The sequence below is a fragment of the Pristiophorus japonicus genome, unplaced genomic scaffold (genome assembly GCF_044704955.1).
Source record: "Pristiophorus japonicus isolate sPriJap1 unplaced genomic scaffold, sPriJap1.hap1 HAP1_SCAFFOLD_487, whole genome shotgun sequence".
Taxonomy (NCBI): Eukaryota; Metazoa; Chordata; class Chondrichthyes; family Pristiophoridae; genus Pristiophorus; species Pristiophorus japonicus.
The window spans coordinates 36,309-52,738 of NW_027254392.1; the positions used below are offsets into that span (position 1 = coordinate 36,309).

Sequence of the window (16,430 nt, forward strand, 5' to 3'; positions counted from 1 at the left end):
ACCCTCTTGGTCACCTCCTCAAAAAAATTCAGTCAGGTTAGTCAAACACGATCTTCCTTTAACAAATCCGTGTTGACTGTCCCTAATTAATCCTTGCCTTTCCAAATACAGATTTATCCTGTCTTTCAGGATTTTTTCCAATAATTTTCCACCACTGTGGTTAGGCTGACAGGCCTGTAATTACTCGGCCTATCCCTTTCTCCCTTCCTCCCTTCTTAAATTTACTTTTCACTAAGTACCAAGCTGGCTTACCTTGAAGTAATATTCTAGGTTTTCCTTGCTGATATTTAATATTAATCACAATGAGGTTCCCACTTAACCATTTTTCCGCACCCTATGGAGTTCGAGCTGTTCTGATCTTACTTTAATAGCTCATCCCTTTTGCAGCTGGCGTCTGTCTTGTTACCTGTTCTCTACACCCTCTCCTATTCTATGGCTTCTGCTGTGTTAGCAGGTCCCAGAGCTAGGAAGGAGGAATGATCATCGACTGCCTACTTTCCAGTGACTCTGGAAGTCTGCATATGTGGACAGTGAGTGCGGGCATACTTGGGTTTGGCTCTGACACTACTTGTGATTAAACAGCCACTGTTGAGCTCATAAAAGAAGAATGGTCACATCGATTAGATAGCAAAGAGCTGTACCCCAACATAAGTGACCAGGAGAGATGGGATGAAAAGACTTGCATTTATATAGCCCTTTCATGACCTCGGGACCTCCCAAAGTGCTTTACAGCCAATGAAGTACTTTTGAAGTGTAGTCACTGTTGTAATGTAGGAAACGCCACAGCCGATTTGTGCTCAGCTTTAGTGATGTTGGTTGAGAGATAAATATTGGGAAGGGCACTGGAGTGAATAGTGTCATGGGATCATTTACGTCCATCTGAGAGGGCTGACAGGGCCTCGGTTTAACGTATCATCCGAAAGATGGCACCTCCAACAGTGTAGCACTCCCTCAGCGCTGCATTGAGGTATCAGCCTAGATTTTGTGCTCCAGTCTCTGGAGTGGGACTTGAACCCACAGTCTTCCGACTTGGAGGTGAGAGTGTTGCAACTGAGCCATGGCTGACACGGATAAGGAAAAGAAATCAAAGGAATAGTTAAAGGAGAAATAAAGTTAAACCATTGAATCTATTTGAATTTTACCTTAGATGCATTATAAAACATTTGGAAGGGCTGGTGGTACAGTATGATCTGACGGTACGAGACAGCGATGGCAGTGTTGTACAGTTCCTGTATGGCGAGGACGGTTTGGATATTCCAAAGACCCAGTTCCTGCAGCCAGGACAGTTTCCCTTTATTGCTGATAATTATGAGGTGAGTTGTCTTTCAACTTGTTTGAATAATTGAAAGATTTACTTAGTAGGCAAAAACAGGCAAAAATTTGCCAGACAAAAGGGTGGAAATTACTGTTGGCGAACCCTTAATGTGCTTGTCCCAAATTTCTCTCTCACTTTAATTGAGGTGTTTATTTTGAATGGTTAAGTAGTGGACAAAGGAATTCAGTGCAAGCGTTCATACGATAGCTATAGTTCATTGCTATCTTGTACAAAGGCTGATTAGACGTCAATGGAGAACTCTTCCCAGCTATAGTGGGTAAAGACCTTGCCCAGAGAGGTATAGACTTGTCCGAACAATGACGGACAGGGAAAAAACCCTCTGTCCCATCCAGCCTGTACCCATACTGCCCAGCGAGGTCCCAGGTTTGATTGTTGGCCTGTGCGAAGTGAGATGGTGTCCAGTAGAGCGGCTACTGCAGTGATCTCTGCATACCGAAAGGCAAAGGCGGAAAGAAAATGGAAAAGTCCTTACTCCTGATTGGTATTTGTGACGCTTGCTTGAGAGTGGCTATGTGTAGAAGTTGGATGAGAACATCGGAACAGGAGTAGGCCATTCAGCCGCTCGAGCCTGTTCCGCCATTTCGTTAGATCATGGCTGATCTGTACCTTTAACTCCATCTATCCGCCTTGGTTCCGTAACCCTTAAATGCCCTTGCCCACCAAAAATCTATCGATCTCAGTTTTGAAATTTTAAATTAAAAAAAAAATAATAATTTATTGCCCACCCCTAATTGCCCTCGAGAAGGTGGTGGTGAGCTAGGACATTTCAGAGGGCAGTTAAGAGTCAATCACATTGCTGTGGGTCTGGAGTCACATATAGGCCAGACCAGGTAAGGATGGCAGATTTCCCTTCCCTAAAGGACGTTTGATGGGTTTTTATGCCAATCCAGTAGTTTCATGGTCAACATTACTTTATATTCCAGATTTATTTAATTAACTGAATTTAAATTCCCCAGCTGCTGTGGTGGGATTTGAACTCATGTCCCCAAATCATTAGGCAAGGCCCCTGGATTACTAGTCCAGTAACATAACCACTATACTATCGTACTCCATAATTGATTGAGCCTTAACAGCTTTTAGGGGGAACAGGCATATGCTCAGCTGTGATATCCCTCATGCTGAAATAGCCTGCTAACACTTACAATCGAAACTCCCATATAAAGAGTGGCTACCCAGGGAAAGGTTGGTTATCTGCGGAGCCCCCCTGCGGTGTGAGTTGCAGCTTCAAGAAATGCAGGGAGAAAACTGGATTGGGGTGGAAAAAATAGGAATGGAAATTAAACAAACATCTATTCAGTAAATTTTGATGTAACTGTATCTGCTGTATTTGGTAGGTCATCAAAAAGTCAAAGCACTTGGAAGAGGTGTTAAGTAAGATGGATTCAGAGGCTGCAAACAAGTGCCATAAAGCAATAAAGAAATGGAAGTCAAAGCACCCAGCTCCCTCCCCACGTCTCGGCGCATTCCTGCTGTATGCACAGAAGAAGTTCGGTAAAATCAAGGAGATGAACCCAGAAGGAGAAATGATAAATACCAGAGACCCTGCAACCCAGCAAGTGAGTGTACAATAGAATAAAGAGTTCATTTTACTGCAATAAGAGCAAGAAGAGGCTTTCTGTTCCATCAAACCTACTCTACCCATAGTCTGTGTCTGATTATTCTATCACAGGCTTCTTCCCCCATCGTTCCCCTCCCTCTTCCCCATCCCCTCCTGTTGACCCCAGAGGTTCACGCGCGGGAGTGCATGTAGGGGAATTTGGGCGCGGAGATTAACCCGACTGACTCACGGCCCGTTTGAATGAGCTTGTCGGTTTATGTGAGGGAGCGCAGCTTTGACTTGGAACTTGATTGACACACTCTGAACTCATTCCTTACAGGACTGACAGAATGAGAGTGCTCTCTTACCACTTTTTGGAATAAATACAGAAATGCTGGAAATACTCAGCAGGGCAGGCAGCATCTGTGGAGAGAGACACAGAGTTAACGTTTCATGTCGATGACCTTTCATCGGATTTCCAGCATACGCAGTATTTTGCTTTTGTATTACAGCTTGAACCTCTCTAGTCCGGGACACTCTGGTCCAGCAACCTCCCTGGTCCGGCATCACCCGGCGGGGGTTCGCGACCTGTGTCCTGGGACTGGCTGCTCCTCTTCTCCCCGCTGCCTCCGGTAATCCCTCCTCGGTCGGGTCGGATCATTGTCAGCAGTACCCAGTAAGTTTTGGTTCACTTCGGGCGGAGACACCAACTCTCGGAGCAGCGGGGTCAGTGTGTACCCGTGGGGAAATATCAGTGAAGTGTCGCAATGGGCTGCAGGTCAGCCAAGAAAGATCGGCAGTGTTTGCAGCGGAGTATAAATCCTTCCAACTGTTGTAAAGTCCAATGTCTGATCCTGAGAGTTTGTTTTAGATGGGCGATCTTCATTGTTTTAAGCATTAGTTCAGAGAGCCTGCAAAACTTCAGCCGACTTTATCCTCTCAACTACAAAATCCAATCGTCATTATCTGTTTTTAAACAAATATAAAAAATAATTGACCATGTATGATTCACACACAAAAAGAAGTGACCTCCCGTCGTCCGGCAAATCCTCTTATCCGGCACAGGCCAGGTCCCGAGGGTGCCGGATAAGAGAGGTTCAACCTGCATCATTTTTTTGGGTTGGATTGAATCGAGGACCCAGAGGTGAAAGGGCAACGTTCAAAGAATCCGAGAAATTTCAGCAGAGAAGGAGCCCTGCTTGTACACCGCGGTGCTAGTTGCACATTGGAGCTACCCATTCTAATCTCATTTTTCTGCACCTTCCACACACACTTCAATATTTTTATTTTTCTACCTAAAAGTCAAGGCTGATGCAGCTTCATTAGTGACTTGTGATAATGCATCACCTATCCTAATACCCGATGTGTGAAAGAATCCCTTATACTTGCAGTACAAATTCTAAATATATGGCCCATTTTGTTATCAATGAAAATAATTTTTCACTAACTTACAAATTGTGAACACAACAACAACTTGTATTTATGGACCACCTTTAATGTAGTAAAACGTACCAAGGCGCTTCATTGGAGCAGAATTAGACAAAAATCTACACCCAGCCAAAGGAGCTATTAAGATGGGTAGCTAAAAGCTTGGTCAAAGAGGTCCTTTTTAAGGAGGGTTTTAAAGAAGGAGGAAGCGATGGAGACGTTTAGGGAGGGAATTCCAGAGCTTGGGACCTAGGCAGCTGAAGGCACGGATGCTGATGATGGGACAAAGGAAGTGGTGGATGCACAAAATGCAAGAGTTGGAGAGTTCTAGGAGGGTTGTAGGGCTGGAGGAGTTTTCAGAGCTAGGGACTGTGGACACTAACTGCTGCACTGAATGGCACATTGGTACCAACGATATAGGTTTAAAAAAAGGGGTGAGGTCCTACGAGACGAATTTAAGGAGCTAGGAGCTAAATTAAAACATAGGACCTCAAAAGTAGTAATCTCGGGATTGCTACCAGTGCCACGAGCTAGTCAGAGTAGGAATCGCAGGATAGCTCAGATGAATACGTGGCTTGAGCAGTGGTGCAGCAGGGAGGGATTCAAATTCCTGGGGCATTGGAACCGGTTCTGGGGGAGGTGGGACCAGTACAAACCGGACGGTCTGCACCTGAGCAGGACCGGAACCAATGTCCTAGGGGGAATGTTTGCTAGTGCTGTTGGGGGGGAGTTAAACTAATATGGCAGGGGGATGGGAACCAATGCAGGGAGACAGGGAAACAAAATGGAGACAGAAGCAAAAGACAGAAAGGAGATGAGTAAAAGTGGAGGGCAGAGAAACCCAAGGCAAAAAACAAAAAGGGCCACTGTACAGCAAAACTCTTAAGGATCAAAGTGTAATAAAAAGGCAAGCATGAAAGCTCGGTGCCTCAATGCAAGGAGTATTCGGCACCCAGGAGAGGGCTCTGAGCCAGTTAGAGTGGGTGAGAGCTCAGATGAACAGGACCCCAAGAAAGAATGCAAAAGGCAGGAGGCAACAGAGCAGAGTCGCACTGGGGTAAGTGTAAACCACAAGGTGATAGGAAGGGACAATATGTATGAATATAAAGGGGCTGCAGGAGGGGTCAAAACTAAAAATCATGGTTTAAAAACTAGTATTAAAACACTCTACCTAAACGCACGCAGCATTTGAAATAAAGTAAATGAGTTGACGGCACAAATCATTACAAATGGGGTATGATTTGGTGGCCATTACAGAAACGTGGTTGCAGGGGGGGCCAAGACTGGGAATTAAACATACAGGGGTATTCGGAAAGATAGACAAGAAGGGAAAGGAGGTGGGGTAGCTTTGTTAATAAAGGATGATATCAGGGCAGTTGTGAGAGACGATATTGGCTCTAATGAACAAAATGTTGAATCACTGTGGGTGGAGATTAGAGATAGTAAGGGGAAAAAGTCACTGGTGGGCGTAGTTTATCGGCCCCCAAATAATAACTTCACCGTGGGGCAGGCAATAATCAAGAGAATAATGGAGACATGTGAAAAAGGAACGGCAGTAATCATGGGGGATTTTAACCTACATATCGATTGGTCAAATCAAATCGCATGGGGTAGCCTTGAGGAGGAATTCATAGAATGCATATGGGATTGTTTCTTAGAACAGTATGTTACAGAACCTACAAGGGAGCAAGCTATCTTCGATCTGGTCCTGTGTAATGAGACAGGAATAATAAACACTCTCCTAGTAAAAGATCCTCTTGGAATGAGTGATCACAGTATGGTTGAATTTGTAATACAGATTGAGAGTGAGGAAGTAGTGTCTCAAACGAGCGTACTATGCTTTAACAAAGTGGACTACAGTAGGATGAGGGCAGAGTTGGCTAAAGTGGACTGGGAACACAGACTAAACAGTGGCACAATTGAGGAACAGTGGAGGACTTTTAAGAAGCTCTTTCATAGTGCTCAACAAAAATATATTCTAGTGAAAAAAGGCGATAAGAGAAGGGATAACCAGCTTTGGATAACCAAGGAAATAAAGGAGAGTATCAAATTAAAAACCAATGCGTATAAGGTGGCCAAGATTAGTTGGAAACTAGAAGATTGGGAAAATTTTAAACAACAGCAAAGAATGACTAAGAAAGCAATAAAGAAAGGAATGATAGATTACGAAAGTAAACTTGCGCAAAACATAAAAACAGATAGTAAAAGCTTTTACCGATATATAAAACGGAAAAGATTGACTAAAGTAAATGTTGGTCCCTTAGAAGATGAGAAGGGGAATTTAATAATGGGAAATGTGGAAATGGCTGAGACCTTAAATAATTATTTTGCTTCGGTCTTCACAGTGGAAAACACAAAATCCATGCCAAAAATTGCTGGTCACGGGAATGTGGGAAGGGAGGACCTTGAGATAATCACTATCACTAAGGGGGTAGTGCTGGACAGGCTAATGGGACTCAAGGTAGACAAGTCCCCTGGTCCTGATGAAATGCATCCCAGGGTATTAAAATAGATGACGGAAGTTATAGCAGATGCATTCGTTATAATCTACCAAAATTCTCTGGACTCTGGGGAGGTACCAGCGGATTGGAAAGCAGCTAATGTAACGCCTCTGTTTAAAAAAAGGGGGCAGACAAAAAGCAGGTAACTATAGGCCGGTTAGTTTAACATCTGTAGTGGGGAAAATGCTTGAATCTATCATTAAGGAAGAAATAGCGGGACATCTGGATAGGAATAGTGCAATCAAGCAGACACAACATGGATTCATGAAGAGGAAATCATGTTTAACTAATTTACTGGAATTCTTTGAGGATATAACGAGCATGGTGGATAGAGGTGTACCGATGGATGTGGTGTATTTAGATTTCCAAAAGGCATTCGATAAGGTGCCACACAAAAGGTTACTGCAGAAGATAAAGGTACGCGGAGTCAGAGGAAATGTATTAGCATGGATAGAGAATTGGCTGGCGAACAGAAAGCAGAGAGTCGGGATAAATGGGTCCTTTTCGGGTTGGAAATTGGTGGTTAGTGGTGTGCCACAGGGATCGGTGCTGGGACCACAACTGTTTACAATATACATAGATGACCTGGAAAAGGGGACAGAGTGTAATATAATAAAATTTGCAGATGACACAAAGATTAGTGGGAAAGCGGGTTGTGTAGAGGACACAGAGAGGCTGCAAAGAGATTTAGATAGGTTACGTGAATGGGCTAAAGTTTGGCAGATGGAATACAATGTCGGAAAATGTGAGGTCATCCACCTTGGGAAAAAAAACAGTAAAAGGGAATATTTTTTGAATGGGGAGAAATTACAACATGCTGTGGTGCAGAGGGACCTGGTGGTCCTTGTGCATGAATCCCAAAAGGTTAGTTTGCAGGTGCAGCAGGTAATCAGGAAGGCGAATGGAATGTTGGCCTTCATTGCGAGAGGGATGGAGTACAAAAGCAGGGAGGTCTTGCTGCAACTGTATAAAGGTATTGGTGAGGCCGCATCTGGAGTACTGCGTGCAGTTTTGGTCACCTTACTTAAGGAAGGATATACTAGCTTTGGAGTGGGTACAGAGACGATTCACTAGGCTGATTCCAGAGATGAGAGGGTTACCTTATGATGATAGATTGAGTAGATTGGGTCTTTACTCGTTGGAGTTCAGAAGGATGAGGGGTGATCTTATAGAAACATTTAAAATAATGAAAGGGATAGACAAGATAGAGGCAGAGAGGTTGTTTCCACTGGTCGGGGAGACTAGAACAAGGGGGCACAGCCTCAAAATACGGGGGAGCCAATTTAAAATCGAGTTGAGAAGGAATTTCTTTTCTCAGAGGGTTGTGAATCTGTGCCCACCTGGTTGGGAATTCTCTGCCCAAGGAAGCAGTTGAGGCTAGCTCATTGAATGTATTCAAATCACAGATAGATAGATTTTTAACCAATCAGGGAATTAAGGGTTACGGGGAGCAGAGCTGAGTCCACGGCCAGATCAGCCATGATCTTGTTGAATGGCGGAGCAGGCTCGAGGGGCTAGATGGCCTACTCCTGTTCCTAATTCTTATGTTCTTATGTTCTTATGTGCACCACACTAAAATGGATTTTTGTTGTGTGTTGTCCGCAGTTACTGGAGATTTGGGCGTCGCTGGATGAAAAGAGCAAATCTAAATATTTGAAGAAGGCCAATCACTGTCCCGACCCTTGCTTTTCAGTTTATCGTCCGGATATATATTTTGGCTCAGTTTCGGAAAACTTTAGTGATATTGTGGATAAATACTTCACTGAGCAGGGGGGCAAAGGAATCAGCAACTATAGCAAGTCGGAGCTATCACCGGATTGGTATTTATCAAGTACCTTATCTGATGTATCTGTTTTTTTTTAAGCTCTTCTCTCAAAAAATACGTGAAAGGCAAAACATTACATTAGTACCTGGGGAGTGGCAAATGACATTTAGAAATAAACTCCACAATTGACAACTACTAGTTACCAATCTGTAAAGGAAATGAATTTAAAAAATTGATAACGAATTATAATCATTATAATTAATTTGGTGGTTGATTGGTTTTATTGCAGTGACCTTTCATGTTGGCCAGGCCCTTGGCATTCCGGTTACCTTAGGTCAGGCACAGCAGCACGTGAATTATCAGGATGAGGAATTGAGAGGGACACAGAGAAGGTTTGGCAAGGCATCTGTCATTATGTCCGGTTTTGTTGCAGAATGACACCATTGGTGAAAAAGCAGGGACCCTTTAATCTGCATTGCGCTGTTGCTTTCTTCGATGCTGAAAGCTTTAAAAAGTAATAGTTTTCTTAAAAATGTACTATGTGCTGTCAGTGGTTAGGCACTGACAGTCTGAATTAAGTGGCTTTGCTTTATCCTTCCGTTGTGATTACTATTTATCTTGCGCACATTGTGGTAACCCAAACCTTTTTAATCAGTGTCTACAAGGAACGTCTGAACACCTGCTGATTCAGAGGTTTTTGCGGTTGCTGAGAAGTCCTGATTTCACGCAGATCCTGCTCCTGTAGTCTAGATATTTTTAGCAAAGATTACAGTCATTTGCACTGGCTATTTCTGCAGTCGCTTGAGGGCACTGTTGGCTCTGCGTTCCTTTACGGGTGCTGGTGGCACACATTAACGATTTGGATGAAGGAATTGAGTGTAATATCTCCAAGTTTGCAGATGACACTAAACTGGGTGGTGGTGTGAGCTGTGAGGGGGATGCTAGGAGGCTGCAGGGTGATTTGAACAGGTTAGGTGAGTGGGCAAATGCATGGCAGATGCAGCATAATGTGGATAAATGTGAGGTTATCCATTTTGGGGGCAAAAACACGAAGGCAGAATATTATCTGAATGGTGGCAGATTAGGAAAAGGGGAGGTGCAACGAGACCTGGGTGTCATGGTTCATCAGTCATTGAAGGTTGGCATGCAGGTACAGCAGGCGGTGAAGAAAGCAAATGATATGTTGGCCTTCATAGCTAGGCGATTTGAGTATAGGAGCAGGGAGGTCTTATTGCAGTTGTACAGGGCCTTGGTGAGGCCTCACGTGGAATATTGTGTTCAGTTTTGGTTTCCTACTCTGACGAGGCATGTTCTTGCTCTTGAGGGAGTGCAGCGAAGGTTCACCAGACTAATTCCAGGGATGGCTGGACTGTCATATGAGGAGAGACTGGATCAACTGGGCCTTTATTCACTGGAGTTTAGAAGGATGAGAGGGGATGTCATAGAAACGTATAAGATTCTGACGGGACTGGACAGGTTAGATGTGGGATGAATGTTCCCGATGTTGGGGAAGTCCAGAATCAGGGGACATAGTCTTCGGATAAGGGGTAGGCTATTTATGACTGAGATGAGGAGAAATTTCTTCACTCAGAGAGTTGTTAACCTGTGGAATTCCCTGCCGCAGAGTTTTGTTGATGCCAGATCATTGGATATATTAAAGAGGGAGTTAGATATGGCCCTTACGGCTAAAGGGATCAAGGGGTATGGAGAGAAAGCAGGAAAGGGGTACTGAGGGAATGATCAGCCATGATCTTATTGAATGGTGGTGCAGGCTCAAAGGGCCGAATGGCCTACTCCTGCACCTATTTTCTATGTTTCTATAACCAGCAGTTGTTGGTATCTAATCCCTAGTCACTTGCTGTCCTTGCTAGCACAGTACTCAGCTGCTCATGCATAATTTGCAGCCATTTCGGTGACTGCTAAAATAGCCCACTTTTCGCAGTAGTGCCTTGCAGTTTTGTTGCTAGTGGAGACTGCACGTACTGCTAGCACAATCCGGTTTCACTGATGGCATAGTTACTGATGGCATAGTTACTGTGGGCACAGTTACTGTGAGCACAGTCTGCTTTTATTCGTGGCAGAGTCCACAGTCCTTGCTAGTGCAATCTGATTTTGTTGTTTGCAGAGTTGTGAAACTAAGCGAGCAAAACATTCTGAAATTGGCTTCTGCTGTGAAAATGTCACAGAACAATTGGTAGAATCCTTTTTTTTTTAAATTACGAGTTTTCCCTCCTTAAGTCCTATTTAAAACATTGGAAACAATGGTATTTTGCTCTGCCTGTAGAACACTTCGAGTTAAATCATGTTGCTCATATTAAATAAAACTTACAGGACTGAATTTTCCTGTTGCTGCCCTTGGGCCTATTGCATACAGTGAGTACGGGGACAATTGTGCGGGCTCGGTTCGGACTGCGCCCTTCTCCCTGCCCGATTTTCCTGTACTTGCTCCTTCCCGCTGATCCAATAGCCCCAAGCGCAGGATGAGGAAAAATCCACTCGGCCTATAGTCAGTTGAAAACTTGGCTGAACATTCCCTTCCTTAGTTTAAAGGAGCTGCTGTGTCTCAAGTGGCAGCGATCGCTGTGTGAGCCAGGAGAGGCCGTTGGGCTCCTTGCAGCGCAAAGTATCGGAGAGCCGTCGACACAGATGACACTGAACACTTTCCATTTTGCTGGCAGAGGAGAAATGAATGTCACTCTGGGTATCCCCAGGTAAGAGAAAATTGCCCCCCCCCCCCTCCCTTTGTTTTATTGTGAATTTTGTAACCATCAAGGTGTAAGAAAGATAATCCTGCATTTATATATTGCCTTTCACAACCTCAGGATAGCCCAAAGTACTTTATAGTCAATTAAATACTTTTTTGACGTGTAATCACTGTTGTAATGTAGGAAACGTGGCAGCCAGTATGTTCACAGTAACAAACAGCAATGAAATAAATGATCCGATCATGTTGGTTGAGGGATAAATGTTGGCCAGGACACCGGGAATAACTCTCAAATAGTGCCATGGGATCTTTTACATCGACCTGAAAGGGCAGTTGGGGTCTGGCTTTAACGTCTCATCTGAAAAACGGCACCTCTGACAGTGCAGCACTCCCTCAGTATTGCACTGGAGTGTCAGTCTATATTCTTGTGCTCGAGTCTCTGGAGTGGGACTTGAACCCACGACCTTCTGACTCGGAGACGAATCTACTACCCACTGAGCCACAGCAGATACTGAATATGGGAATATAAGGGGAGGGGTGTCCATGTTGAGGGATGGAACACACTTTGCATTTTGGGCATCCTGTATCAGCATGAGTAACTATCAAGGGTAATTAGGGATGGGCAATAAATGCTGGCCTTGCCAGCGACACACACATCCCAGAAACAAATGTTTTTTAAAAGCATCAATGCTCTCCGCACAGTTACAGTAATGGCAGTTGCAGAGTAAATGTTCTCTACCTTAACAAAGTGCCCAGCTGATTATACTCCTGTCTGCTCTCAAACCAACACTCCTCAGGACCCTCTAGTGTTTTTTCTCTCCTGTTAATATATTGGTACCAGTACACAAAATAAACAACACCAACTTGTATTTATATAGCACCTTTAATGTAGTGAAACATCCCAAAGGTGCTTCACAGGAGCATTATGAGATAAAAATTTGACAAACCAAGTAACAGCACTGTTATGCATGACTAGTACAATGTAATCTGTATAGTTTTTCTTTCAAAAAGGTTACGTGAAATTTTAATGGTGGCAAGCGCTAACATTAAAACTCCAATGATGAGCATCCCTGTGTTGAACACAAAGAAAGCATTGAAGAAGGTTAAAAAACTGAAAAAGCAGCTGACGAGGGTGTGTTTGGTAGAGGTAGGCATATTTCTTCATGTAATAGGTGGAAAAGGTACAACTTTGAGATTTATTTTATAGACTGATATATTGTTCATGTTATAACTGATGCATTAAATACTAATATTAAATACTGGGGCTGATTATGTGGTCGGCAACGTTCCCTCTAAGCTGCATGTGTGCGTGACTACGCAGGCTGCTCACAATACCGCGCATGCGCAGAAACTGCGCATTGAAATAAATAGGCCGCACACAACAAAGACAATTTAGAGGGAACATTGGTGATCGGTTGTGTACCGTGGGCTGAATGAGGGTGGGGATCGTATATTCGGGTGAGCAGGCATTGGGTTACTTTCTCGCCACACTGCCATTCTGACACAAGACGATGCTTTAAGAGCCAAGTGCAATTGCACTTTTTGTGTGATGCCCTCATTGAGGCTTCAGAAATTATATTAATTACCTGTTACTGCCATTTCCCTTGTGCAACAACAGGACTGTACCTGTCATTTGAAACAGGCGCTGCATTGAAGGCCACCTAAACCTGCATGGAAATTACACCTTTAACAGGGAGTGCAGTGAGTTATTGGCTGCAGAACTTTGTTTTGCTGCTGTACTTGTTCTCTCAATTTGTTTGTATTATTGTAATTGTAATTGTATTTGCTCCCCGAATTGGTTATGGCCTAGCTTTTTGTATTTACTTGCGGACCATTTTTTCAATGAATGGCAGCTGCAATACAAGTTGCCACAACTAAAATTTTAACGGTGGACATCCCATTGTTTATACCTTGTTACTCATCCTTGTTTTCAAATCCTTCCATGGCCTCGCCCTCCCCTGCCTATTTCTGTAATCTCCTCCAGCTCTACAACCCTCCCAAGATCTCTGCGCTCCTCTAATTCTGACCTCTTGAGCATCCCCGATTTTAGTCACTCCACCATCGAGAGCTGTGTCTTCAAGTGCCAAAGCCCTAAGCTCTGGAATTCCCCATCCTAAACCTCATCACCTCTCTACCTCTTTCCTCCTTTAAGGTGCTCTTTGACCAAGCTTTTGGTCATCTGCCCTAATATCTCCTTATGTGGCTCGGTGTCTAGTTTATCTTATAACACTCCTGTGAAGCGCCTTGGGACATTTTACGATGTTAACGATGGTATATAAATACAAGTTGTTCTTTGGAGGCGGGAAGAAAGGATTTGAAGCATGGGAGGGAGGTGGCCTTTGCTGCACACGCATTACCCCAACTGACTATATGCATACAGACCTATCTGGACATGTCTGAGGAGATCTACTTTTGCTGCCTACACTTCAGTACAATCAAAAGTCAGAGCACAGATGGAGGTCATTCATCCCAACATGACTGCCCTTTCTTCCTATTCGTTAGTGAGGTAATAATATCAGCACATTCCGAGTGGATTCAGCCAAGAGATCAGGGAATTTTAAACGCAAGCGAGTTACACCCCAAACCACTTTCATTCTTGTTTTCCACTGGTTCAAGATTCAATTTTGCCCGGATTAAGCCCCGGCCACAAATCTGGCCACGCTCTCAGGTCGAAATTGCGAGATTCCACTGATGGCTCTGGTTCGGGAAGCTCTTCAAATTGCACATAATTTCTTAGGCGCAGAGGCACTGGTAGACATTTTAGAAGTTTTTTTCAAATCAAAAAAATATGTAATTTACTAAGAATCCGGCTCATGTATACCAATAAAGCTATTAAATGGTTTAGTATGGTTTTATTCAATTATTTTCAGAGTTTGTAAATTAGGTGATTCAGATAGAGGACTGGGCACCCTTGCTTAAAATGCTTCGTTTTGGTAATAAACCCATTTTCAGCTGTATTAATAAAATGCACCGGTTACCACTCTTAAATACATCAAGGAATGTTTTTTTAATTAAAAAAAATTAATAATTCTATTGCATTGCCCAACTGCACTGGTTCATGGAAGATTTTATGTATGATTATGCAAATTAATTTGTGGAAACTTGAACTGTAACCTAACCAGCGCAATTTCAAGTGCATTTTGGGTGTAAGTTCCTGATTGCTCCCAAAGCGGAAACTCGATCCCTTTGTTAAGTAGCTCTGCTGACCAGCTATATTCAAAATGTTGTCAGACAGCACTGAGATTTTGTACTTTCTAAATTTCTAATGTCGCGAACTACTATTACCCCTCACAAAAATGATGCTCCATTCAAGAAGTTAATTTTTGAAAAAAAAAATACAAATTACTATTACGATAAGGGAAACATCAGGAAATAAATGGAAAAGATTACACTGGAGTGGCTGTGAGGTGAGATAGAAAAATTGGCACAGCTTCTAACAGCAGGGTGGGTAATATTGGCAGTTTCTTACACAACTCAACAGTTAAGTTACAATAAGGCTGTAGACCACTGGAGTTGACATTTATCGTTACCACAGGCAACTGCCATTCTGACTCGCAAGTGGTGCCCCTGTGTCAGGAAGGAAGCAGCCTTGTGCTTTTAAAAAAAATAGATTTTGACGTCTACACAGGAAATTAAAATTATGCACTGCATTACAGGAGCAGAACACTTCTGTATGAATCAAAATTACATTATGGAAGGGCTTTAGCAGAAGTGTTACCAAGTTCTTATTAACACTATATTTGTAAGTTAAAAGAAGAAGTGGAGAGTTTTCCCTTAAGCTATTAATTCCACACCAACATTTTTTAAAAATCAACAAAATTAAAATTTCAAAATGAATGCCATGATGTCAGAAATAATGCTGTTAAAGTCTAAGTGGGTGGGGGACCTTTATTCAAACATTCAGGGAAAGTTTAATTCAAATTCTAACAAATACAATCATCAAGTCCACTTTTATATCAAAGATACTGCTGTTCTACATTGTGAATACGAACAAACAAACGCATTTATAGAGAGCCTTTCACAACCTCCCAAACTAAACAGCCAATTAAGTACTTTTGAGTTGTCCCTGTTGTAATGGAAATGCAGCAGCCAATTTGCACAGAGAAGTGCCACATAGAGCATTGAGCACTAATGCGGATTTCGCCCCTACGGGGCACAAAGGTCATGATCTTTGCAGCGCAACAGCTGCAAGAAAAATGCTATTAACAGAAACACAACCCCAAAGTGTGTTTAAAATGGCAAAAAACTGATGTTCTACTTAGTTACAAAGTTAATTCACACATTCCTGTTGTGTTGGTTAATTGAACTGACCATAAGCCCACATACACTTTTAGCTTTTATCAAATGTATTTCTGTCTTTTTTGCCATAATAAAGGGCCATAAAGATATGGTGCTGTCACAAACTTGGTGACTGTTGAGAGCACAAAAGATTGTTCATGATAAATGTGGAACAGTGTGGAACTCTTAACGTTCCCCATTAGACCTTTGTGCTGCAGTAAGAACGCAAACTTCTGTTTGTGCCCTGAGGAAATTAGAGATTCAGCTCAATGGCATGATTGTCTTGTGACATGTGATTCTGCCCTGAAAATAAAAGATAGTGTGGTGAGGCCCAACCTTTTATACATTTGATTATCGTCCACTAATCGACTGCACTTGACTCAAGATGGACCGAAATGGCCTCTCGTGCTGTAAATTTCGATGTGATTATGTGTGCACACTAGGTCCGTGCAGCAAAGCAGGTCTCCAGTTGTCTTGGATAACCCTTGCCACTGGACCAAGACCTAGCTCTGACAAGCCTGTGTGGTGGCTGGTGTGCAACGGCCACCACACGTTTAAAAAAAAAAAAAAAAAAATCCACGCGCAGCCATCTTCCACCCTTGACGATGTAGTTTGGGTTCTTCATTCGAAATACCTGTGAACTCATCCTTTTTTTGGTGTGGAAGCAAGTCATCCTCGTTTCGAGGGACTGCCTGTGATGATAGTGAGGTAGTTGTGGAAATATGTCGCATCTCTGATTCAACGCATTCAGGCACGTTCGATGACCGGAATGGCTCTGCCAGAAGCAGTGTGACCACAGCCTTGAACTTCTGTAACACTGGATCCTTTCAAGCAGCAGGAGGTGACATTTACTGGACACGAGCGAGTTCTGAGATTAGAGC

At 43.1% G+C, this 16,430-nt stretch overlaps 1 protein-coding gene across 1 annotated transcript in view; it reads left to right on the plus strand.

Annotated features, from left to right (window-relative positions):
• The window catches only part of LOC139253265 (DNA-directed RNA polymerase I subunit RPA1-like), a 102,522-nt gene that overhangs the window by 35,397 nt on the left and 50,695 nt on the right, over positions 1 to 16,430 (plus strand). Inside the window, exons 13-17 of the mRNA XM_070873475.1 lie at positions 1,148 to 1,313; positions 2,671 to 2,892; positions 8,408 to 8,622; positions 11,111 to 11,278; positions 12,283 to 12,418. Coding sequence (XP_070729576.1) covers positions 1,148 to 1,313; positions 2,671 to 2,892; positions 8,408 to 8,622; positions 11,111 to 11,278; positions 12,283 to 12,418 — 907 coding nt within the window. The remainder of the gene's footprint in view (positions 1 to 1,147; positions 1,314 to 2,670; positions 2,893 to 8,407; positions 8,623 to 11,110; positions 11,279 to 12,282; positions 12,419 to 16,430) is intronic.